Genomic DNA, 25,362 nt, shown 5'->3' with positions numbered 1-25,362 from the left:
AACAACAGAATTAATGTGGAGAGGGAGAAAGGAAAGGAAAGGAAGAGAGACAAGAAAGGCTTTGCTTCTTATTTTCGAGGCTCCACTTTAACGGCGTGATTAAGTGGTTGGAAACCGACTGAAACAGAAACAGAGCGCGGCGGAGAGTGAGGTCAGTCTGTTGGACCGTCCCGTTTGGTCCAGAACAGAAAGTCTTTGAAACACTAATAAACTGTCTGATCGGGACAGACACACGGAGGGGAAGTCGTGATGGAGCAATCAGGGGACTTCTCTTGCTTACTGATCGAACTATGGAGAACCTCTTTTTATGTTTTTGGAACCGTTTTTATTCATACTTATATTTACAGACAGCACAGCTGATTCTGACACATTCATTCACATACTGACACATTGCAGGGGATTGATTAGTTTCATATTTAGTCTGTACATAGAAACGTAAGGGATTCTATGATATCTTGTGTGGGAAGTCTCCTCTGTAACTCAAAGCATGAGGACCATGTGACCCCATCACCTCTTTATGATTCATTTAGGTCTGGTTTCAAGATCCACTTTGTATGCTTCCTCCAGAACAGTAGCAACAATGTTTTTACATTGATGAGGATCCTAAGATGCAACTTCGTCGCATACTAGTGTCCTGGGTTGATTTTGTTGGAAGTCTCCCTGATTTATTGGGATCCAGGATGATACATGAGTCCAGAAAACACAAACAGAAAAAAACCAGCTCTTTTTGGCGAAGTCCTAGCCTCAAAGCTCCAAACCTAAGAAGTGCAAAAACATGTTTCCCAGTTACTCCATCAGCACAACAGACATTTTGAAAAAGCAGAGCCAAGCCGCTCTCTCAACTTGCTGGAGTGAAGCCTGTAGGCCGGGCTCCTTTTGGCAAACTCAAATGCTTTCTGTGTGTGTGTGTGTTCAAGTGAAGTGGTTTGTTCCAACCACACAGTGGCTTGGTACTCAAGTTATGGGTTTGACCATGCAAACACTCGCTCTTTCTCAAACAAACACACACACATACTCACACACACACACACAGAGGGTGGCCCTACAGTAGTTGCACTCCATGTTTCAAAATGCAGCCGTTATGTGGTGTTCTCATAGTTCGGAGTGTAGCTACTCCGAATGAATCAGTGCAACTATGCCAGTCCACAGAGGAAGAAATGTGCTTAGTCCCTACAAAAAACTGCAAGATTAAAGGCATGGAGCAAGTCTCCTCTTCTCACGAAGGGGATAAACATTTCATTTTTAGTCTCTGTAAAAAAAAGAAGGATGTCAAACATCTCCCAAGTTGTCATAGATGATATCAGGTGATCTCAGCGGTGCCTGGTGGTGCTGGTTGTACCACGAATTAGCAGATGGAGGTTTCTGCTTCGACACTCTGCTATACAGCTCCCTCCCCTCGTCTCCTCCACCCCAAATGTTGTTGTTGTTGTTGTTCACATTACTGCCAGGACCTCCATGTTTCCCGGGGGGCAGGGGCACCGGCTCTTTTCGGCCAAAAGCGACCCGGCCCGGTTTGGGGGCGGTGACAGGTTTGGGCCACCTCGGAGCCGGAGGCTGCGGCGTGCCGCGGCTTGGGCCCAGCTGCGGAGGCGACTGTCTGAGGGAGGGGCTGCTGTAATTTCCCTCCAACCCTGATAGGTCTTCCTGTCTCCTCTGGCTGTAGGGCTCCAAGCGCGCCTCGTCATAAATACTCATCCCTGAAATAGCGGACATCCTCGCGCCTCCTTTGGCGCAACCCTCGGGTTCATCGTAGATGTGCTCCGGACGCGGAGCAGGAGGCGAGGAAGCCCCCTCTGCTTGACCTCCTGGGGGTCGCCTGTTACTGTTCACGCCTCTTCCTCCCCCCGCTGCCCCGTTCAGACCCAGCGCGCTCGTTTTCTGGCTCAGCTCCAGGCTGATCCGGTCGTAGACGTGCGAGTACAAGTCCGGTGGCTTCCTGTGGTTGCTGCCCACGAGGTGGTGATCCCCTTGGATGCCACCCGCCGAGGCCTCGTCTCCTACTGGTCGGAGGCGTGGGGTGGGCACTGGAACGATGGATGGGTTGCTGGTTTGACTTTGACTTTTAATGCTGTCCACCGGGTCGGAGTACAGGCAGTCGATGCCTTGCAGAGGCAGGCGGACCAAATCTGCTGGCTCAGAATAAAGACTTGCCTGTTCATCAGCTGAGGAAAGAGCTTTTGCTGCTGTGTGTCCCCTAGGAGTCTTTGGAGGCCCCACCCCACATCCCAAACCCCCCAGCATGGCTGGTGGTTCTGGTAAACTCCTCCCCTTGAGTCCTCCGGCAGTGCCTTGCCCCCTTCCTCCTCCTCCTCCCTCTCCACCCTCCCTCTTCCCGAGCACACCATCGGCAGAGCCCGGTTTGCTGCCGCCTGAATCTCCGTCTGCCTCCCGGCTGCTGCAGCTGCTGCCGCTGCTGTCTCCGCTTGCTGCCGTCACGCCGCCGGGAACGGCGTTGCGTATGTGCTGCAGCGACGCAGGGCATTCTGGGTCAAAGTTAACAGGGCAGCTGAGGTGGCGCTCCTCGACCAGCACCTTCTGTGACTGGATGGCCTGGTCCACCAGCGAGAAGATCTCGTTGCCTTGCTTGGTCTCAAAGGTGAAGTTACCGGGGCCCGAGTCGCAGCGCCGGCCTGCCTCGAACGAGAACATCACCTGGAGGAGAAAAACAGAGAGACTAAATAAATATATACAGAGGCGTCTGAAGAAATGACAAAATGGAAGCGAAATAATGGAAGCTAGTCACAGAAGTCATTTATAATATTCTTGGCACTAGATGGCAGCTTGCTTCCTTTTTCCACTGAACTTTACTTTTCTCAGCTTATCTATTTTATCACTGCACTGTTTTCACTTACTGTTCCAATTTGACTTCATACACACACTTTCTTCCCCTGCTTTCTTTTTCGCAAACGCAGAGACCTACGTACAGAGACAAATTGTGTAGACAAATTTTAAAACCATTGGTCTCTATCAAAGTATCACAAAAACAACCAGACTCTAAAGCTAAATATCCTCTGTGACAGCGAGGCCCTGACCCCACACACACACACACACACACACACACACACTCATTTGCACCTCCTAAATACGATGAAGACTGGGCTTAAATTGAACACACCAAACTTCCTCTGCCTGTACTCGTCAGATCCGTCAGAGATCTATTTTTGATCCCTGAAGATAATATATATTTTTTTGTCTCATAAGCGCAGACACCCACCCGGTCTCGCCCATATCTCCTCAGCAGCTTGTAGGGCCACACCAGAACGTTCCTCTTGGTCTTTGGCTCCTTCAAGATTAAGGTGTCGTTTTCAGCTTTCAGCCAGTAGCTGCCGGCCAGCCCGCAGCGCTCCGACGCCTCAGTTCGCTGAATGCTCACCCAGAACTCGTTCACTGCGAGGAGAAGAAGCCAGACGTGTTTTTGCTGTAGGTTTACTTATAGTCTCCTCATTTCTAATGATCTGCTGTGCTAAAATATGTCTCTGAAGTCCTTACCCTCCTCTCTGGAGTAGTAGATGAGGTTTTCAGCCATCTGCAGGTCCTGGGCTCCTCCATTGGAGTCTGCAGCGGTGCTGTTGCCGCCTCCTCCCTGCTGACACAATAAAACGCAGAGACACTACTAGTCAACCAGCTGACAAAGAAGGCAAATTAGGATCCTCATAGTATGTTAATCAGGAGTTTGCTTTTTGGTTTATGTGTAGACAACGTTCCAGTCCACTGGGAGGGTTGAGTGGGCAAAGAGTGAGAGAGGGGAAAGAGGAAAAAGAATAAAGACAGAGGACGAAGCGGATGAAGTCGTCCTGCTGGAAACTCCCCCCCCCCGGCTTCCTCTCTGCAAATAAGTGTAACGTTCATGTGTGTGTATGTGCGTGTGTGTCAGTGCACACAATGTAAGCTGTGGCCTGTACAGACACTCCAGGGGCATGTGGGAAATTTTGGAAGTCACACAACAAAAGGAATTAAGCTACGATCCCAGTTGAGAGCAACATTTAGAACAGCGGTTCTTCAGCGTTTCCCCCCAAACTAAAGAGACTAAAGTATTTTTCGTCATATTCAGGCTCGAAAACAAACACGTAAGCTCAAACCTTAAAAACTCACAGACACAAGGAGAGAGAAAGTGTAAGGATACCTGGAATGCGATGTCACACATGGTATCCATCCAGTCTTTGGCGACGTTCTTCTCCGCGGCGAACACGTGCGTCTTGTCGTTGGTCTCCACACAGAAAGCTGCCATGTTTTCTTTGGGACAGCTCTCCGTCACAGCCGGCAGGATGGAAATGCACTCCGACAGGCGGATGATCTTCTTGTCGAGCTTCCTGGTTTTCTCATTGGACCCGCTTCCGGAGGTTCCGCCGGCCCCGCCCACTCCACCCGAGGGCGCGTCGAAGAACTCGAGGCGGGCGATGCCGTTCTGACTGGCGGGGTAGAGGACGAACCAGTTCTTCTTCCATTTCTGATGAGTGGAAAAGTTGAAGAGGAGAAGATTAAAGCTGCACTAATCAATATTTTCATGTTGTCAATGGAACAAATGACTATGTGTGATGTGAAAGATGTATCATCGGACCCAGTGGTTTCCCTTTGATTCATCCCTTCAACATACATATTGTCAAAATTTGTAAGTACTGTATCACATTTCTTTCTTTGAGTTTCCATTTTGTTAGCTTGTTCTAATACAAATTTTAGTGCGGGGGGGGATGACACACATCTGGCCTGCTTACATCTGTCTGAGGAGGGAGGAACAATTTCCATGTGGTTTGTTCAGGCAGCATGGGGGGGGAAGCAAAATGCAGCGATTGCCACAAATAATCAAAAAACGATGAAAAGTGGAGAATGTTACGGTTTGAAGATCACAGAAGACGTGAGTCAAAATAACATTTCCAGGTCTTTCCCTTACTTCTACTCTACCGACTGAGGCTTAATGTAGGAGGCATGTGGTGATGAATCTGAGGCAGTTTGACTCAGACGAGTCGCACACACCAATGTTTCACTCAGCAGCAGTGGACCACAGGTACAGAATGAATAAATACAGTGGGTAAAAGTTTAGTGTGACAACTAGATGGGCACCCAATAACAGGTATGACCACAAAATAACAACACTGTGTGAAATTACAAGGAAGTGTGCTGCGGCCCCTTCACAGGTTAAAAATATGACCCCCGGTCTAAAAGTAGGTGACAGGTGCATCATGTCTCTCTGGGGCCCGCAGTGAGGAAGCAACCACTGACAATGAGCTCTTCCTCCTCAGGGACAGAAAAGGGATGTGACCAAACAACGTGACTCAAAATACTGAAGAAGCACAGCGAGTGAGTGTACAAGACTCCAGATGTGCAGTGCCAACTATGGACATGATGACACACTGCATGTGAGATTGTGTGCAATCACTACACAATACATGGAACTGTATGAGATACCAGAACTCAACACTTGTTTGGGAAGTCCCTGTACCCTCTGGACATGTATGTGTGTGTGTGTGTGTGTGTGTGTGTGTTTTTGGCTACCCCGCGTCACACTCTGCCTCATCTCAGCTACAGCTGTGTTTTCCCCTTACATTCACTTGGTTGGGGCAGAAGCTGTCTGACAGGCAGAGAGCTGAGCTTGTGACAGGAAGGTCAGCGGCTTGAAAATCCTTCGAACAGCGGAGAAAATCCTGCTGACGGGGAAGAATGAGACACACTGTAGTGCCGCCGCCTCATTTAAAGGGCAGATGAGGTGGTTTTACAGCGCAGAACTCGAAAAAAGGGGACGTTGAATAACCAGGTAGAATGTTTTAACAATAGGTTCACTGAAAAAAACAGGAATTTCCAAAAAACCATAATCAAAACTTCAGCCTCACAGCAAACTGTCAACTCCTGTCTCCCCTCCTTACTCCACTGAATGGCCTTTTACTCTCAGGCTCACCTAACTGGAACCTACCACCTGCACAGGTAAGTATAGGGTGAGCTTAACACAGAATAATGAACACACCATAATATCTCTCAGTTACTGCTGAGTATCAATCTATGATCCATACCAATGAGCACACCAATTATAACAGAATGTCAGTTGCAGCAGAACCCCCATCGTCCCTGCTAAGAGGACATAATGAGGCAAACCTGTTTGCACTTTCCTTGATTGAGCTGCTCCCACAACGTCTCTGGCAAAACAAAAAAAAATAATCCTATCAACCCATAAAACGAACAAACACACACACAAGCTTGTGTCTTTTATACGCCTTACTTAATAATGTATCAGATAAACTGAAACTGTTCATGTTGGGGAACGAGTTTTAGTGAAAAGGGATAAAGGGACATTTTCTTTATTATCTAACAATAAAATGATCATCCAGTTCATCTGAAAACGACCTATACGCAGCTCACAGTGTGTGACTTTGGATATGAATGTAGATAGTAGAGGGTTGAAAAAAAAACTCATGACTACAGTTGGGAAATTGCTGCAGAAAATGTGTCTATTTAGGGCTATTTGAAGTAAACCAATAGCCAGACATTTTGAGTTGTCGTTGGAGGGAAAGCACAGGTGTTACTCATAACACTAACGAGGGCTCCGTCCTATTCAAGAGTCCCAGTAAGACAGGACAATGTGACAGAGAGCCAGCATGCACAACACCAGAACCCCACTGTTGGGTCCATTAAAATGTATGTTATAAACGACTGACCATAACTGAAGGGGTAAAAGTACAATATGTGTATTAAATGAAGTGTGACTGCAATGGAAACAAAATTAGCACTCCTGTACTTTTCACCACTGGGTTAGCGGATGAATTCTACCAACATGTCAGCTTGTTCGCTGTCACTCACAGCATGGAGATCACAGACATGCGAGTCGGTCTTAAAGTGGAATTATAGCATTTGCACAACATAAAAATCAATCAAATATTTAATCCTCGTTGCAATTTAACAGTAAGCTCAAACCAGGTGGGACTCTCCAGCAATAAAGCTGTCATAAATTGTAAACATCACAATTATTGCAAGAACAGAACTGACGAAACGTGCATAAATGAAAGCCAACTTCATCAATTTCTATAAGTCACATGTACACCAGGTTCCATAAGTCAACACATGCACGATTAACTAACTGCCAGAAAGGACAGGAAATGTGTGGGATTGTCATTACCCAGGATACTCTTCACTTCCTTCTTCTGCACCCAGGTGTGTCTCAGTGTGTGTGTGTGCATGTGTGTGCATCTGTTTGTATTGTTGTACATATTCCCCCTCTGCGCATTAAGGACCATCTGTTGCTGTGCACAAGTGCATACAATCACATATAGAGACTGTGACAAAAACGTGTGGTTGTGCTGTATACATGAAGAAGGTGCGAAACATTAACCCCTGTTGAAATACGGTCCTAAAAGGTGTGGGTGTATATGTGTGAGTGTATGTGTGTGGGTGTATGCGTGTGAGTGTATGTGTGTGTATGTGTATGTGTCTACATGTGAAACAGCTGCTCCATATAAGGCAACAGACCGTTACCAGCAACTACACACAAAGTGGAAATTATGCAAAAAAGTTCATGACAGAGAGATGGAGAGAGATATTTCCTCACGGATGCCCTGCCTGTTCACAAGAACAGAATGAACTGCAGTAGTGTGTGTTTGTGTTTCTCTGTTTCACAGTTTCACTGCCCAAACAATAAATGGCCTTTACCGTCATGATGACCTATCGCGCTGAGAAATTTACATTTCCAAGAAAAGGAGCTTTGATTGAAAAGCTCCGATAAAAACACTGCTCTACGTTCTACGTTCATTACTGAAAAGTTTAGTTTTTTCCTTTTTAACATATTGTTTGTGAGTAGAAGCTGCATCAAGCTAGGATAAGAAATTAAATCTAATTCCCCGGGACTTGCCCTTGACACTGTCACGTCTTTGTTTATTTGTTATTAAAATGTAGACCTCATTTTAAGAAGAATAAATGCGGGTAATGATGTCCATCTTGCATCATTCTGAACGTGCATGTGCAATGTAACCGTTGCACAGTGTCCCTGTTCATGTGCAAAGTAAGTAAGTACAATAAGGCATTAATACATTGTCTGTCTGTATGAATTCTTGTGAGATCATTTTGCATAAACTACTCGGACAAATTCTGCCATGTCTGTCCTCAAAATTGTCATTGTATTTATTTGTTTATGAATTCACATTTTGCACTCATTTTACCATTATATTATTGTAAGATACAGGAAGATGTTTTCTGTGCGATTCATTGGAGTTCACCCTTCAAAACCTGCCGTGGGGACCTAAGTCACTCCAGGAGCTGGAGGAGTGTGTGTGAGTGTGTGTGTGTGTGATGAGTGGATACATTTAATCCACTGCTTTCACCGCTCAAACACAGGCTCTTCTCTATCTGTCAGGATGCTATTTAACTAAACCACTGGACCATGTTCCCACTGGCCACAGACAGACCTCAGTGACACACGCTGGAGCAGAGTGTGTGTTTTATCCGAGAGAGTGAAAGTATGTTTGTGTATCGGAGCAGAATCAAAAAGTATGTTGTCGTCATCATTCACAATGAGTTCAGCTTGAATCTGATGAAAAAAAGTGTGTGTGTGTGTCTTTTCTTATCTCAAATAGCATGCCAAAACCAACACTGCACTGTGATCAAAAAGATATGTTTGTGAAAATATAAAATGGTACATTATCCGTTCATCATACGGCATGCTCACGATAACATTGACTCTTATCCGTGCCCACCAATGCTCTTATTGTGACACTGCCACTGAAATGAACTTTTCTCCAATTCACAGAAACTATTACAATTACTGTAAGGAAGAACTGATCATTGTTTCTGCACATGCGTAATCATTTCTTTACACTCACAAGTGAGTTCTTCATGCTACAAATAATCTGTTGCTTCTTTTCAGAGAAATAGGATTCAGCATCAGAGATGCTACCTGTGGTGAAAAAAATGAAGAGAATATCAGACGAATCCCATTAATCCATCAGGCAGGTATTACTCTTGACGTGATGTGTGTAATACTACTTTATCCCGACACGCCCCGTCTGTTCAAGTGTCTGCTGGCTCACGGCTGAAGCTGTCTTCATCATTTACCATCTACCCACATCTGCAGCCTCTGCCGGTAGCTGGCAAACAGCTGCTGACATCCACATCAAACCGAGAGCTTTTTGTAGCTCCGGGGTGCAGATAAAACTGCAAAACTGCAGATCCAAGTGGATGCACGTACAGGCAGCTATTTTACCACTAAATCACATCGCTCATGCTCCACATGATTTGGCCCCGAGATGAAAACAAATGACAGCTCTACAAGAATAAAGACTGTAATTACAACAGTAAAAAGTTAAGGACTCAATCAACTTCAACTGGGCCTATGTACTGTAACCACATGTGCTGTATATATATACACAAGGCTCCACTGTGGACGTGAACATCCACATCACCACAAATACTTGGCGTGCTTTAAACCTCTGCATTGTTCAGATGTGGATTTTGTTATGCATACCTTTGTAACGCCGTGTGCATCAAACTTCAGAGGAATCAGCACATGTATTTTTGTGTTTAAAAGGGATCTTTTCAAATCCCTCTGGTGTTTCATTAAAGGGGCACTTCACAAATTTTGCACCTAACATATTATTTTATACATTTTCTTATACATTTCTTTGTCCATCGGCTAATCTAACGATTCCTAAACTGGGGGGGGGGGGGGGGCGAGCCAGTGCAGTGGGAACACGCATGACTGTGGGCACATGGAGCTGAACCAAAACTGGGTTCATCTAAAATCATTTGGGAATATTAAACAAAAATGAAGGCTCTAATGCAGGAAAGACAATCAACTTTAATTAAAAGATTTATACAGAAAGCAACATGGACAGATTTTTGACAGAAGACAAAAAAAAAACATCCAATGATCAAACACATTGGTCAATCCAAAATATGACGAAGCTTATCTTTTTCTAGCTGGAGTGCTTCTTGTGTCTTTTGTGTGTGACAACTCCGGTGGTTTGGGCAAAGTTTAACTAACATCTGCATAACAGTAGCTGAGAAACATACATAAAGAAAGCAACTTAAGCTCTTGATGTTCTGTCAATATAAATTCTACATGATTCCTTTTCTTCCTAGTCTCCCCAATACTGATATCTGATTGGATGTGGAGCGTGGACACTAAAATCTTTGACACAACATAAATGAAACCTGGATGCATCTTGACAGTTTACATCCTAGCAGCCTGCCCACGCACATGACAACGAGCCTTTATGAATGTGTGTGTGTGTGTGTGTGTGTGTGTGTGTGTGTCCACTGACAGCTCTGACGATTGCATAATCCATCCAGCAAACCTCAAACCAGTTTCAACACTTTCAGATCAGCCGACGTTCAGCTTCCTGTGCCATTCTTTTCTACTCTGGTGCATTTTTATCCACTTCGGTTTATCTTCATGTTCAACTCTAAAAAGATAACATGTTATATTTTCAATATGAGGAGACTCTTGTTTGTTCTCAATCTGTTTATTTTCTACTGTTTACAAAAGGCATTGGAAGCTTTTGGAAGCAAGAATATCTATTGTGAACCCGCGACTACGGGGCAGGAAACATGGCCAGAACGTTTTGTTGATCTGTGTCATATGACCAGAGAGAGAGAGAGACAGACAGAGACAAAGAGCCTCTTACAAGAAAAAGAAAGAGTAAATGAGTTATTATCCAGCGGTGCAAGGAGACTAACGGTGAGGTTGCATGGAGGCCAAGCACTGGAATAAACACACAGACACACCCACGGGTGCAATCACTGACATTTAACCTGCTGTGTGATCTCCTAAACTAAAATGAGTGCGCAGGGGGCAACAACACTAACCTGGCTTGTTGACAGTGTTTGCAATGGTGTGAACAGCTGTTTAAATGCAGCTAGGTGAAGTGGAAATATGTCTGCCACCTTCGTGAAAAAGGTCGGTTTCGCCACTGTCTCGACTTTGCAGCTCTATGAATCTATGTTGTTGTGGGAGTGCTTATTGTGGAAAGTCAAAATGTATCAAACAAGGTGTGTTTTCAATCAAGCAGCTCTATTACCTAATGACTGAGGTGTCACCAGCTCACACACACACAAACAAGTCTCATAACCTCAAAAAAAAAAAGGTGCTTCAGTCCACTTTGCTTTCATGCATTTGTACATTCACTGAATGTTACTACAGTGCACTGTGGCTGTTAGCAGCTCATTAACACGTTCACGTGCATACTGGCTCACACACAGAGATGCGCAGCAGGTTTACTCCAAAGCCACCACATCAAAACTAGGCCAGATCAGTGAAACATGGCTGGAACTTCCTCTCTCTCTCTCTCTCTGCATCTACTGCGTGTTTGTCTTTGAAGACGCTGGGCACAATGGCTGCTCTGTAATTGCATCAATATGTGCTCTATTTATGTGTCATGATCAAAAATGCGGCTCCTTTATGGCGCACAAGCAGGGATTGCGCAAAGTCAACGTGAACATATTTACCTACAAACTTCTGCTGCTGTGTTGACTTAAACTAATCAATAACAGGCTTTATTTGTCTCATAAATATATGGTATTACTTTATCATTTCTAAAATGTTCCTAGGAGAGAATCTTTTGATTATTTTGTCGCCAATAATATCATTTTCTTAATTTCTATAAGGACTTACAAACTGGTTATCATAGGCAGCAGTTACTGTATCACTTGCTGTGGTATTTCTATAATATTCATAAGGGGACTTTTAGTGTCTGAGAAGCATTTTAGCTACTTTTATTGGCTTTAAAGACCTTCGTGGAATAAAGCATTTCCTCATATATTACTGGTATATTATATTAATATTACTTTTATATCGCTGCCTATAAGCTTGATGTTATAGCATCCTTAAAGCCTTCTTATTAAGGGGTTACTAGCAACAGAACGTTTCATAATTTCTGTCAACGCCACTACCGTTATAATATATTATAGGAAACAACTGTTCTCCTTGGACTTACCTTTCCAAACTTCTGATGCTGCACAAAAAGTTGTCCCTCCTTAACGTGGGTGTCCATGCCCTCAAACACTCCAGGGCCACCCTTCCGCTAGAAAGGCGAAATTCGACTTGAACTTGACTCACTTTTGAGGGGTTTATTTTTTCCTATATCCTCCTATCAACTTCCCCCTTCTCTCACTTCCGCCCCCCCGCTGTTGAAGCGCACGTATCGTACCGCTCGCGCACAGCTGAAGGTGTCATGGTGGAAATTTAAAAAAAGCCAAAACAGTCCCGAGGTGGTCCCGAGAAAGTTAGAGTGTGTCCGAATGTTGTCGGCGGGTCGCCTGTCTGTCGCCTCTCTCCTCCTGTACGGTCTGAACAGAGAGGAAAGCCACGCTTAATAGATAACGAAGCGCTTCCGGTTACAACTTTCAGAATAAAAGTCCAATTAAGTATCGCAGTTCCGAAGTAGCCTACACATGTAGACTTTTAAATTCGATTTTTAATTCAGGAGACCCACTACAAGACAGGTCCTCAACGTGTCACCTTAGGTCCCCCTTGTCATTTCAACTGGCATTATGCTCTTAGTGGATAAATTGCAAGAGTTTTGAAATTGACAGAAATATTAATTATTTCTTTAAGGAGACTAGCAATACAGCTTTGCATATGATCACCAAGACCATTGTTTGTTAAACCTTTTTTTTCATAGAAGAGCTCAATAGAAACCCCAAATAGTTTGAGAAATATGTATTATTATGTTCCCATTGTTTATGGGCTTTGCAAAATTTGATCGCGTATGTGTGTTTTTATTTTTAAATCCAAATTATTTAACATCCGTTATAGTAGTGAGCTTGTGGTGCTTGACGCAGCTGTCTCCCTACAGGGGGAGTGGGCATAGCCTGTATATTAGAAGAGTGAGCAGCGCATGGCGAGCGCACCGAGCCGCTCCTATTCTTCCTCTCCTCCCTCCTCCTCACTCTTGTGTAACTTCTCTGTTGGGTTTCAGCTCTGACACGCTCACTTTCTAAGGCGCATACAGACTATATGGATAACGTGCATTATACTTTAAACTGCATGTAACAACAGATGATGTATATTTTGGAAAACATACTGCAGGACATCACAGCAGGGCTATACAAACTCATAGAAAACTGCTACTATTCCTTATACAAACAAATAATATACGGTATAAGTACAGTGATATCACAGACATTTTGGGTAGCCAAAGAATGAATTTTTTTTTAAGGAACCGATGTTGGCAAAGAGATGCTGGCCTCAAAGTTAATGTGTTGCAGATGCCTCCTGCTGGCTCACAGTGTAACTCAAAGTTGTTGTTTTCAGTCCATAACCAAATGGTCCTAAATATCTGTCCATATTGGGCCGATACTTGACACTGAGTATGTTTTTTTTAGACCATGAGCCAAGACACACAATTAGTCTTTACTTTGACAGTGTTCTTTCACAATACAAGAAAACCTGCTATTGCCCTGTCTTTCTGTTTTTCTCACATAGCACATAGCAGTGAACAAACCTTAGTACCTTGCATAACATTTTCTGCCTTACTATGTTTTTCTTTTTTTATCATCACCATCACACAATGTTACCTGTAGATTATATATTTCCAAAATGCATTATGACATAACGTAATAAATGTGTGATTTGAATCATAGTCACTGCCATTCATTTCTTAATAACACATGGGAAAACACAGCTGCCACCTACTGGTAGTTTATTATTACTGCAGCTTGGAGCTCTCCTGCCGCTCTCGCGATATTTGCGCACTGCCTGGACCGACTGGACCAAAACAGGAAGTGAGACATGGCATCAGTGTTCTGTGGAGTAGAGGGGTGAGAATTAATTACAATATAAAAACAAACACGGACTTTAAACTATCGGTCAATGCTAGTGTGTGTTGCAGGCTTTTATTTGAGTTGTTTGCGGTTTGTCACAGAGCAATTTACAGTTTTATCTGATACTTTTTTAGTTGCATACTGACCATAGACTAGTCTTCTGACTGGGGGAGCTTTTTAGCTGTGTGAGTCTCGTGACCACTTCCTCTCAATATATGTAAATTAACAAACGTGATCCTTTTTAAAGCTTTTTTTGCACTTTAAAAGTGCGAGTATTTGTGTCCTTGCTGCCTCACCTGTCAGTTTATATATCACAGCAGATGCATATCTGTTTGTCTTGATGTATGCATGTGTTTCAGTTTCTCTCATCCCCTCTGCCCTCTCTATGTCTGTCTCCAGTGGAGCGACCCACTCCAAAGCGGTGGTGGTGGCAGCAGATGGAAAGATCCTGGCCGAGACGGAGGGACCGTCCACTAACCACTGGGTAAAAGGAATAAATAAGGGGAATTTGGAGGTTTTGTGCTTCTCTTATATATTTACTCAATGCATAAGACCAGAAAAAAACTGATTGCATAAAGATGTTCGTGTGTGTGTGACCATGTTTATACAGTTGGTCGGGCTGGACAAATGTATTGAAACCATCAACGATATGGTCCAAAGAGCCAAGATGGAGGCGGGGCTGGATCCGAACACGCCGCTGTGCTCGTTGGTCAGTCAGACTGTTTGTGAAACGCTCGTACGATGACGTCCAATGAAAGCATCCCATGAAGACACAAGTGGAACATTTTAAACACAGATGTTTCTGTACGCGCAGGGCATGTCTCTGAGCGGTGGGGAGCAGAAAGCCGCCATCGACAAACTGATCGCTGACATGAAGCAACGTTTCCCAACTCTCTGCCGGCACTACTTCATCACCACAGATGCAATCGGTGCAATGGCGACTGCCAGCAATCGTGGTAACTAGTCTCTTTCTATTGTAAGACACTCACAGTAACATATACAGTGGAAATCAGGGAAACACCTGATACTTTACCCCCTTAGGTGTGGCTGTATCAAAGTCATTTGTATCATTTATAGCGTGTCTTTCCACACTTTATGGCTTAATGAGATCGTCATTGTCATATAATACCAGTCAGCATCGGACCGTCTCTGTTTTCTCTGAAGGAGGTGTTGTGTTGATATCAGGGACCGGCTCTAACTGCAAGTTGGTCAATCCCGACGGCTCACAGATCGGCTGTGGAGGCTGGGGTCACATGATGGGTGACGAAGGAGGAGGTAACCACGGCAATATGTATATGAATCAGCTTTACTGATTGGACACCAGACCCTTTCAATGGTCTCTCTCTTTCTCAGCATTCTGGATCTCTCATTTGGCGGTGAAGACGGTGTTTGATGCCAGGGACAACCTGGCCGCTCCTCCCCATGACGTTACGCATGTCAGCAAGGCCATGGAGGAGTACTTCCAGGTCAGCGTCACAGTGAGAAATGTGTTCATTTGAAGTGCCAGCCAGGCTAAGAAACGAACCTTGAATCAAAAACACCTCTGAGAAGTCAAACAGTTGAGTGTCATCTGATTTCGGGAAATTACGTTTTGCTCTTCTGATGTATTTTGCGTATATGGATAAAAGTGTACAATTTATTACAGGTGTCAAATCTGATGGGCATGCTGCCGCACCTCTACAGAGACTTCCAGAAGTCCCACTTTGCCGGTTTGTGCGTAAAGCTGGCTGAAGGTAGGACGGCGCATCATTTCCTGCTTGGTTCTTTTAAGGTGACGAGTAAGAGATTTGAATGGGGAGGTCAAATGAAAAGTGTTTGTTTGCATGTGTTTCAGGTGCAGAAGCAGGGGACGCTCTCTGTCAGTATGTGTTTACTCAGGCTGGGAGAGTCCTGGCAAAACACGTAGAAGCAGTTTTACCAACAGCACAAGAGGTAATGTACACACACACACACACACACACACACATATACTGTGCCTTCACTCATGTATTAAAAACATTCACACATGACTCTCTTCGTCCCTCTCTGATGACAGCCTCTGTTGAGTAGTGACCTCGGCCTGCCCGTGCTGTGTGTGGGCTCAGTGTGGAAGAGCTGGGAGCTTCTGAAGCCAGGTCAGTGCCCCGAAAATCAAGATAATGAGGTCTTAACTTATTTTCCCCATCATTTTGACTCTGAAAGAGGTGAAGCTGTAAAAAAAGTTCCTCCAAATCTCAGTTTCCTCTCTTAGTTTCTGCATCTTTCTGTCTCTGATTCTGTGATTAGGGTTCACTGAGGTCTTGGATGAAGTGGCAGCATCTGACAAGTTCAAGGGCCGTTTCCATCGCTACAGCCTCCTGACTCTGCGGCAGTCCTCGGCCCTCGGCGGCGCTAGTCTGGGGGCTCAGAGTATTGGCGAAACCTTAACTCTGGATTATGACGCTAACGCCAAAGTCTTCTACCAGCACACTTTTAACAGCATCCAATGAGAGTGCAGCTGCAAATCCCCGTAATTCTGAACCAATCAGTGTTCAGCTAAAGGGAAATCGTATTCTCCAATATCTATTGTTCAGCATCCTTGCTAATAGCACCTACTATAATGATGATGAAGATGATAATGATTGTGTAATAATGGTGAAGCACTTGATTTGGTGGTTTCTGTGGAAGGTGGTTGAAAATATCCAATATCTTCATAGAGGCTATTTTGACAATGTAATTGATATGTCTTTCCTTTTACTGTAATTGTAACTCTTTGCACCTTTATAACACTTGTTTACATTTGACATTTATAATAAAAGATACTGTTGACTGTTAACAGACAACTCATTCAGTGTTGTGAATAAGTGCAGGTTTTAAAATGCTCACTGTTGATATTTCACAGTTACCATAGGCAGAGAAATGTAACACTTGATGCATCTTTTGCAGGATGTCTGCACTGTTGTTTTTTTACTACTAGATAGTGCTATTACCACCCCTCCACTTGTGACGCACACATCACAGTGTCACTTCTTCAATGGTAATGTAATGACTAGCAGGAAGCCCTAATTCTCATGGATCCACATGTGCTGAGGTATGACTTAAGTGCACGTAGAAGAAAGTCTTTGTTCGCAACACAGTCGTTTTCTTGTCATTGATTTCATGTGATTTCATTGATTTCATACATTTTGTAAATTTAAAAGAGCTCCAAGTGCACACTCCCCAGTACGTCAGGGACACCTGTGGCACATTTGGATACGGGTGGTATCAGAAAGAATATATTATCATACATGATAGGAGGGTGTTTTACAGGCGGTGACAGATTTTGACATTTTGGAAATTCACTACTTTCATAATTTAAACAGATGGCCCTCCCCGTCATGACGCACTGAGTTTAGGCATCCTGTGGAGAATTCTCAGAAGAAGCTCGTCTGGGATCATCAGAGCTTCAACATGAATATATATATAGTTATATACAGCAGCTCAAATATACTGCCAAGTTCAGATGACGGCTCTTTTTTTAAGTTGGATTCATATTTTTAGACATGTCCTGTGGCTATCATGTTTTCATTGAACTGTGAACAGTTTGACCGTCTCCCTCCACAAGCTGCATCACTGTGTCAGTCAGCATTACTGTTAACTATGTTTATTATCACGTTGATTACGTTATCAATCTCAAATCTCAGGAAGCTCATGCATACCGACTCTCCTGTTTTTGAATTAATTCTGGATGCATCTAAATTCTTACCTTATCATTAGAGTACAATGATTTTCTTACAACTTTATCACTGCAATTCTTATTATTTTATTTAAACAAAAACAATACCATGATGTGATTAATCTAGGTATAATGCATTTTAAGCGATTTAACCGATGGTACAGTAATTGCATTTCACATCATCTTTAAACTGCACTAATGTTGGCTGATGTTCGGCCACAGGGACGAGTTATCTTCACACACACACACACGCCAGGGTTGGGGCCACTGTGTGTGTGGGAGTCCAGTCGTTCTCTAGGATAGAGAAGAAGCTGTTCCTGCTGTCCACCTGTTGTTGCTACATAATATCGCACAGACTAACCCGCTTCACAACACATCTAGTTACGAGTTTAAGCTAAACCACCTGTGTGTCAGAGCTTCTTCTTTGTACGGGAAGCGCGTGCGTGCCTCACCCGGAGATTCAAACCTTTGCTCTATGACACACGCAACACTATTGCAAATGAGCACACACACATAATACTTATACGTTTAATGCCTGTAAATACCGTTAGCATATTTCTACAAAGCCTGTGTGTTTTGTTTGCTAAACACTGCTATTGAAAAACCACCCTTAATTACCAATCACCTGCACACAGAAGGACCAGTGAGAACACCTGTAACCAATTAGATCACTTAGAAATCAGAGTTTGAACAAACAGGATTCGGGTTTGCTTTTTGGTGTGGAGGCCACTTTTGGAGAGAAGATAGTAAATGCAATATACTGTATTTTGTTTGCAGTACACGAATGTCAGTGTAACTAAGCACATCTGTGCTTGTTGATGGTCCTTCTTGAACATCATCTTGCTGAGACATGTTGTCCACCTGGCCAACTGTAAAATGTGTGAAATAATAAAACTAAGAATACTTTCATAATATGCCTTTTAAATAAAGTAAATTGGATATTTAATGTTTTTTTGTTTTTTTAACAAATGGACATCTACTGTCATAGCCTGGCTAACTGTGAACTATATTATCTGCCAGTAATTGATATGGCATTATGACATTCACATTGAGAAGATACAGCATAACTTGTAATACAGTGCAAGATTAGATGGTCAGATGTCTCTTGATAAGGTTATCATGAACATACAAGCTCCCAATCTCCCTCTTCCTATAGCTAGCTACTCGACTGATAAGTTAATTTGCTAAACACTGGCTATGAACTAGCCTAGACAGCATGCTAGCGTCATTAGCATGTTAGCATTGATCACTAGCTTGATATTATAACTATCACCATGTATATACAATAGGCTATGTAGCCAGACCCAGACATACATTATACATCAAGCTAGTTGACATCTGTCACACTCAGATAAAATATCTACCTTGACAGACAATCCGTTGAACTTGAAGACTGAACTCGTGAACTGTTTTTTGATTCGTGGAGAAAGTATTTTGAGTATTTTAAATACAAAATGACTCCCCTCTAAAGTATTTTGTTACAAATTACGTTTGATTTTTATCGGCCCGATCAAATACAAATTACAAAATACTCAAAAGTAATTGAAATACGTATTTCAAATACAAGTAATAGAAATACTGCCCATCTCTGACCAGAGTGAAGACAGATCACAGAATAAACTCAAGTTTATATTTGATTAGGTTTCTGATTCACCATCTGGTTTAAATAAATCTCCATTGTAGTCTGAACAACAAAATGACCACAAACAACTCTCTTCATTTATTAGAAAGATTTGTGTTTTCATGATCTGATGTTTCCCTCAATAACTTTTATTATGGAAACAATTAAAGTCAGAGAGAGCTGGAGAGACGAAATACTTTTTACATCATTCTTGAGTGTTTGATGAGTTTTATCATTTAAGAGAAACAATAATCATATTCTGGGTTATTTAATAATGACGCCACAGTCACAATTTCAAAACATACAGACGCAAATAATTCATAAATAAGACAATCACATTCCACCGGTAGAAATGGATCCTGCGCTTATAAACAGAACACAGGACACAGTTTGTTGACAGACTACAGAGAGAAACACCTCTACAGTGGTGATTACTGTGTCTTTATTCGTTATTAGTATTATTAGTTACTAGTATTAAGTACAGTGATCATGTGAACAGACATAAACTTCTCAAAAGTCTCTCCAGCTGTTAAAGCCGACTGACAGCTGATCTAGCTGTGATCAGCTGATCCACCGTCATCAGAAACAGATGTCGCTTCACCTGACGCAACTGAGGAAAGGACGTCTCATGTCTCTTAAAACATAATTCCTCGTTCCTCTCTCCTTGCATGGTTTCCTCCATGCATCCCTGGTGGGAGGGACTAAGACGCAAGGAAAGGACGCAAGTGAGGGAAACGGGGAGAGACTTGGGATGTACCCCCTGTCTCGACTATAAACCCTTCAGTGAGTGCCACCTGCAGGTCAACCAGCTGAATCCCAGATGTGAAGCTGCAGCTGCTCCTGCATTCATCAACCCACCTCAGGTTGGATGGCTAGATAGACAGACTGAAGGATATTCGTTGATGGACAGACTGACTCACTGACCAGTGGATTGTGGTGTTTTCACAGACTCATCATGAAACCTGGCCTACAGTTCGTCCATACTTTTACAAGACGACAAACAGCATCTACGGCTCTTTTAGCTTAACGAAGGTGAACCACACTCGCATGCAGCAAGTTCGCAGATAAAGTCCTTTATTTTCTAAGTAGCTTTCTGTTACCAGTACCACCCATCACCCTCACTCACATAGGGCTCTATCTCTCAGCCTCCCATATGTTCCCTCTTCCCTGGCTCCTTGCATCCTTTGGGCATCACTGCTCCTTCCACGTCCGAGGCGTTTGTTGGCTCCTCCCTAACAGAGGCGAGGACACAGGAAGAGGGAGTTGCATGGGAGATTGGGCCTTTACTTGGTGGGGAGAACAAAGGTCAGCTGCACTATGTCTTGGGTGGATAGGGTAAGGAGTTCTCCGAGTCACGCTGTAACACACACACACACACACATCCATCTAAGCTGGCGGCTGCATTGAGTCAATTTTCTTTTGATAGCAAATATGTTGGAGCAGCAAGAGACAAAAGATGAGCCTCAGAAGAAGATTGATGTTCTCTACAAGGAAGGTAAGATTACTCTTTTTACTTCTGGAGTATTGATTTGATTCACCATGTCATTTTTCAAAAAGGAAATATTTTGAAGTGCTTTTGGCTTTTTAAAAATCACCAGATGCTTTCACTGTTTAATCAAGACATTCTTTTAGCCTGTAATTGTTTCAAGGGCCTTCAAACAGTATGTTAAGTGGCTCCTGGGAGTACAGAACCACGCATAACTTCCATAAATCTGCCCTATAATTGTGCACTTTTAGGTGTGATCGTGTTTTCATCCCATGTCGGTCCGGCCTGCTGTGAAGATTTCCTGAGATCTGTCTGCAGAGAAGCCGGGCTGCAGAACCAGCTCAACCTTCCTGTGGCCTCCAGTCCAATTATCACAACCAGAGGTAGAACAACCCTCTGTCACACATGCGCGCGCACACACACACATGCAGAAAGACGCTTGTCCCATAGGGTCAATGTGCTTTGATTCCTTCCTCTGAATAGATGCTGAAAACCATCTAATCCGCTTAGAACAGGCTGTTGGACTGAAAAACAGCACCTTCCTGCAGCCTGCTTCCAGGCAGTGTCATCGGTAAGCCACAGGCACAAAGCTCACCTTTATACCTCCAACACACTTTTCAAATTTCTTTTAGTTTCTTCTCACACACCCATCTTGTACCCTCTGTAGCAGCATAATTCCTCCGGCCCATGTACAGCCCATTTTCTACTGCATAGAGCCCACCAGCACGCTACCGCTGATCGAGTACCAAGCCCAGTACATTGCCTAGGTAAGAGTGTGTGCGTGTGTGATGATACTCTAGCCCTTCGACTTTTTCCTTGTGTATTTCTCCTTTATTACCATGTGTCTCCTCCTAGTGGGCCCGGCCTAAGATGCAGCAGAGTGACATTCACCATCGTCATCCTCCTCGTCACCAGATACTTTATCATCCACTCTGAATCTCAACACACGGCAGAATAACTAAAAACATTTGTTTGTTTATTGTGTCAAACACGACGAACCACTCAAAATTCTGCCACTTCGTCCGATCACCTGCACTTTCCAGGCCGAAAAGGGCTGCCACGTATTAAAAAGCCCTTGAAACTGAGGTGGCGTTCAAGATTATCTTGCCTCAGGATACACGAGCTGAGGATGAGTCCTAACACAGCAGTAAACCATCTGTTGGCGACACTTAAAGAGACAGCGAAATGGGCTTCTTGTCACCCTGTTGGTATGAGGTGGAAATGTGTTCACGGCAGCGCAGTGGTGGAGGAAGTACTCTTTGCTTTCGTAAAATATAAACATACAATGTAAAAATACAAGTTCTGCATTCAAATGCATCAAGTAAAAGTACACGGTATGCAGAGTTGTCTATTCTAAATGTTATATTCGCTTACGTGGCTGTGGCTACAGTTGGAGCTCAGCTTTCTTTTTAAATTTTTTTTTATTAATGACTGAATTACATGACTGTTGCCAGGAATTAAGTTGCATTCTATATGCGAGACTGAAGAAAATAGGTCCTTTCTCCAGTTGCCGTTTTATTTATTACACAGTAGAATAAACATTTCTGTTTGTACAAAGTCAATCATGTTTTTAGCTGAGGAGCAGAGATGATCAAGCTGGTATGATGACTTTGGGGGGGGGGGGGGGGTCACCGAGGTCATCTCACCAGCTTGATGACGTTCTGCTTGCTCTATCAGATGGTGACCTTCAGTGCACCCTGGGGTGGTTTACAGCCGAGTGTGATGCCAGCAGAATGAGTCTCTAAATGTACTAGCTCTTGAGGTAGTCTTATCACTAGGATAGTGTTCAGTCTTCATTTCAAGGGGTCAGTGCTGCTCTCATCAGTGGAGGTTCCCTCTTTTTCTGAGGCTCCTCCTGTCCCACAATGAGGAAGTAGCACAACAGTATCACGCGGCCATCAATGGTGTAGTTGGACACCCTGAACCAGGCCCCTTATCTCCTCCTCTGCAGCAGAGGAGACTGTTGTACGGCGGACCCCGCCACTCCAAAAGGCAAGATGTCATTCCTGCGGTCTGCTTCCAGAAGCGCTACATCAACTTTGTTTGGGTGGACTGGAGAGAGCAGTCTGCCAGCAGGAGGCCTAGAGGGAGCGGTGAGCAATATGGACAAAATGCATATTTGTTTAATCTTATGTTGTGGCAGATTTAAGTCAATAAATCTATTTAACATTAAAAAGTGGAGCTCAATATGACTATAGACAGTAAAATGTATATATCTTGCAGCCCTACCTAAAGCCTGCTGGGGCCACCATGACCTGTGCTTGTTTTGTGACCAAACGACAGCACATAGCAATCTGCACGACCTCATATTTATCAGCGAAGGCGGTTCGCAGTGTCCCGACCTTCGCCGTGGACACAGGCGAGTCATCTTTGGTGGCGCTGCAGTTGTGGCACTGACAGTGGAAAGGGTGCGCAGGTGTTCAGACGGTTCCTCGAGTTGATAACGTGTAGTCTGACGTCTCGTCGCTTTCCTAAATGCAAAGCAAGAGTCATCTAACTTGAAAGGACTTTACCTTCTTTTGGGTAAAATTGTAAAAAAAAAAATGAAATCACATTACTTAACAGTCAAAAGCAGCCAATTGATGTTTATCACTTTTCCGTTTTCTGAGATTTCAAGCTTTCTAAACACCGGCATCTTTAATGAGCTGAAACTGCTCCAGATAAATCACTGAGCTCTGTTCATACCTGATGAACTGGCCCGAGTTCAAGTTCCATATTCACAAAATAGTTCCCTCCTCTTCTTAGAGTTTCCATTTCTTCTTCTGTCACAAAGCTGCTCACTTTCAGTCATATCAGATTTCCTTGGCAGACAGATTTTACCCAGTTTTCATGGAGTTGCTCATTATCAAAATTGTAGGTCTGCAGACAAATTGATATTTAAACAACGCACCTGCTGAGGAAGCCGGTGGGATATGATAGAAAGCTCTAGGACGGCTACTAAAAGGACCTTGTGGTGAGATTGTTTTGTCAACTGCTGCTTCTCCGGTCAAGAGTGAACTCCAAATTTTTAAGCCAACACGGACCAGAGTCCATAAAGTGTTCAGAAAAATGAGTTTTAACATCAACAGTCCAAGAATGCAAGAAAAAAAAAATAAAAGATTTAGTATTTCCCCCCTATATAGTTTGACTGACAATATCAGTTATTTGAGCGTGCTGGTCCAGTGTGTTTCAATATGTGACAAAAGACCGACAGAGCATTTTGTCTTTAACATCTTTATTCTTCTTTTTTCATTATTTTTATTTGTATTGAAATTCATACTCTGTGTCTTCTGGACCTCTTTTCTTTCTTTTTTTTTTTTTAATTTCTTTTTTTTAAACGGCTTCTGTCATCTAACGCATCTAAACAAAATCACCAAAAATGATTTCATGTTGTACAATCCACCTGGCGGACATTCCTATTGGCTTCACCAGGGCGCCATTCTGTGGTCCAACACTGAGAGGAAGTTCCTTTTAACCAGGATGTCACCGTCTCTGCTGCCGAGTTAAGAACACACTCGAGTACAAGTGCACAAGTGTCGACTGTGACAGTAAAATACACGAGAGATTATTGTCACCAATACCACAAATGAACAGTGGCATGAAGGATCGGATTACAAAACGACAATATCCCCTCCGCATTTTCAACCTAAGACGGCTGAGAGCGAGAAAAACTTACTAAATAATTCATGTTTACCGTTGATCGGAATCTGGGTTTCCTAAAAAGCATCTCCACGTGTACAACTTTTTCCTAAAGGTTTTACAATTTAACGGAGATCATACTCGCGCCGATGCTTCAGGGAAAGCCAGACCACAAAGATGTACGGTTAAAAAGAACTTCCTCAAAAAAAGTCAACGTACAAAGAGAAGAACAGCAAGGAAGCCATACTGTCTGCCATGTGTTCCATACTGCTTTATTCTGATTGGCCATGACAATATTGTCCCCTCAAGTTTCCTCCTGCAAACAGGGCCTGAATGGACACCACAGGTTACTATACCCAGTAGAGACACAAAAATTCCTCATCCTCAAAAACATGAGAGAAAAAAGAAGAAAAGAGGAGGAGAGGCTATTTGAAAACCTGATTTGGATATGGACACTCGATCTGAAGCTGGACAAACCAAACTGTTCTAGCAGAAAGAGGCAGTGACTGTGTTCCAGACCAAATACTCCCCATGTAACAAGGTTGTTCACAACACCTCGGAAATCCAAATAGAACTCAAGGATGAAGCCGTGAACAAAAAACAAAAACAAACTGAATTTTTTTTTCTCAAGGTTCACAAATCTGACCTTCCCTCTCTAATATTTTTCTTGCTTAACTTGACTGCTGATGCATGATTGAGAAACTCACACTTCTGTTCTAATAAACTGGACAAACGATAAACATGGACTTCCACATAAATCGGGAAAATAACTTCTTATCCATGATTACGCCTGTCCACGTCTGTTCAGATCACTTCAAAACAAGCGTGCTGGGAGGGATAGGGGGGGGTCTGTAATTGGTTTGGAACGGAGTCGCCGCAAATACAAACAAGAACCCACATTTCTAGACACACAAGAGCTGTGATGTCACATGAGCTTATGACAAAATAGGAGCAAACGTTAACGGGTTCGACCGACCGTGAGGACGCGACAGAGCGGCTGCAGAGACCCGTCAAGTCCCTTGAGTCTACCCTCACCGTCATGAAGACCCTCAGCCTACGGACGATGTTTTCTCAAATCTGACAGCACGCAGATTAACGAGCATGTGCAGTAATTTGTTTATTAGATGTTTTGTTGGGGCCGACGTTTTGTCCCGGTACCACTGCTTGGTAGCTGCCTCAGTTCCATATGGAGGAGGGGGGGGGGGGGGGGGGGGGGGGGGGGGGGGG

The 25,362-nt window shown here is 43.5% G+C and overlaps 2 protein-coding genes and 1 long non-coding RNA gene across 4 annotated transcripts; 1 reads left to right on the top strand and 2 right to left on the bottom strand.

Annotated features, from left to right (window-relative positions):
• Positions 1-302: 302 nt before the first annotated feature.
• On the bottom strand, positions 303-12,246 carry dok1b (docking protein 1b). 2 transcript variants are annotated; one of them, XM_031851284.1, is made up of 5 exons: positions 11,910-12,246; positions 4,124-4,447; positions 3,490-3,586; positions 3,215-3,387; positions 303-2,652 (listed from the first exon to the last, which is right to left on the bottom strand). In XM_031851284.1, exons 1-5 carry the CDS (start codon positions 11,964-11,966, stop codon positions 1,270-1,272), a joined length of 2,034 nt encoding a protein of 677 aa, XP_031707144.1. In that variant the 5' UTR covers positions 11,967-12,246; the 3' UTR covers positions 303-1,269. The 2 variants fall into 2 exon arrangements, with proteins under 2 accessions (XP_031707144.1, XP_031707145.1); XM_031851285.1 differs by having other exon boundaries at positions 3,490-3,583.
• A 1,424-nt stretch (positions 12,247-13,670) lies between these two features.
• On the top strand, positions 13,671-16,540 carry nagk (N-acetylglucosamine kinase). Its single transcript, XM_031851292.1, has 10 exons — positions 13,671-13,734; positions 14,137-14,221; positions 14,348-14,446; positions 14,552-14,693; positions 14,902-15,012; positions 15,091-15,203; positions 15,383-15,470; positions 15,572-15,669; positions 15,773-15,851; positions 16,003-16,540. The coding sequence occupies exons 1-10, from the start codon at positions 13,706-13,708 to the stop codon at positions 16,203-16,205; spliced, it is 1,047 nt and encodes a 348-aa protein (XP_031707152.1). The 5' UTR covers positions 13,671-13,705; the 3' UTR covers positions 16,206-16,540.
• Positions 16,541-22,511: 5,971 nt separating this feature from the next.
• LOC116385289 (uncharacterized) lies at positions 22,512-25,338 on the bottom strand. Its single transcript, XR_004212865.1, has 2 exons — positions 22,747-25,338; positions 22,512-22,598 (listed from the first exon to the last, which is right to left on the bottom strand). It is a non-coding gene; the product is annotated as an uncharacterized LOC116385289 (long non-coding RNA).
• Between the last annotated feature and the right edge of the window lie 24 nt (positions 25,339-25,362).

Source organism: Anarrhichthys ocellatus, unplaced genomic scaffold (assembly GCF_004355925.1).
Source record: "Anarrhichthys ocellatus isolate YVR2014 unplaced genomic scaffold, GSC_Weel_1.0 scaffold11, whole genome shotgun sequence".
Taxonomy (NCBI): domain Eukaryota; kingdom Metazoa; phylum Chordata; class Actinopteri; order Perciformes; family Anarhichadidae; genus Anarrhichthys; species Anarrhichthys ocellatus.
Note: the sequence above shows the minus strand (reverse complement) of the source record. Positions and strands in the feature narration are given on the sequence as shown.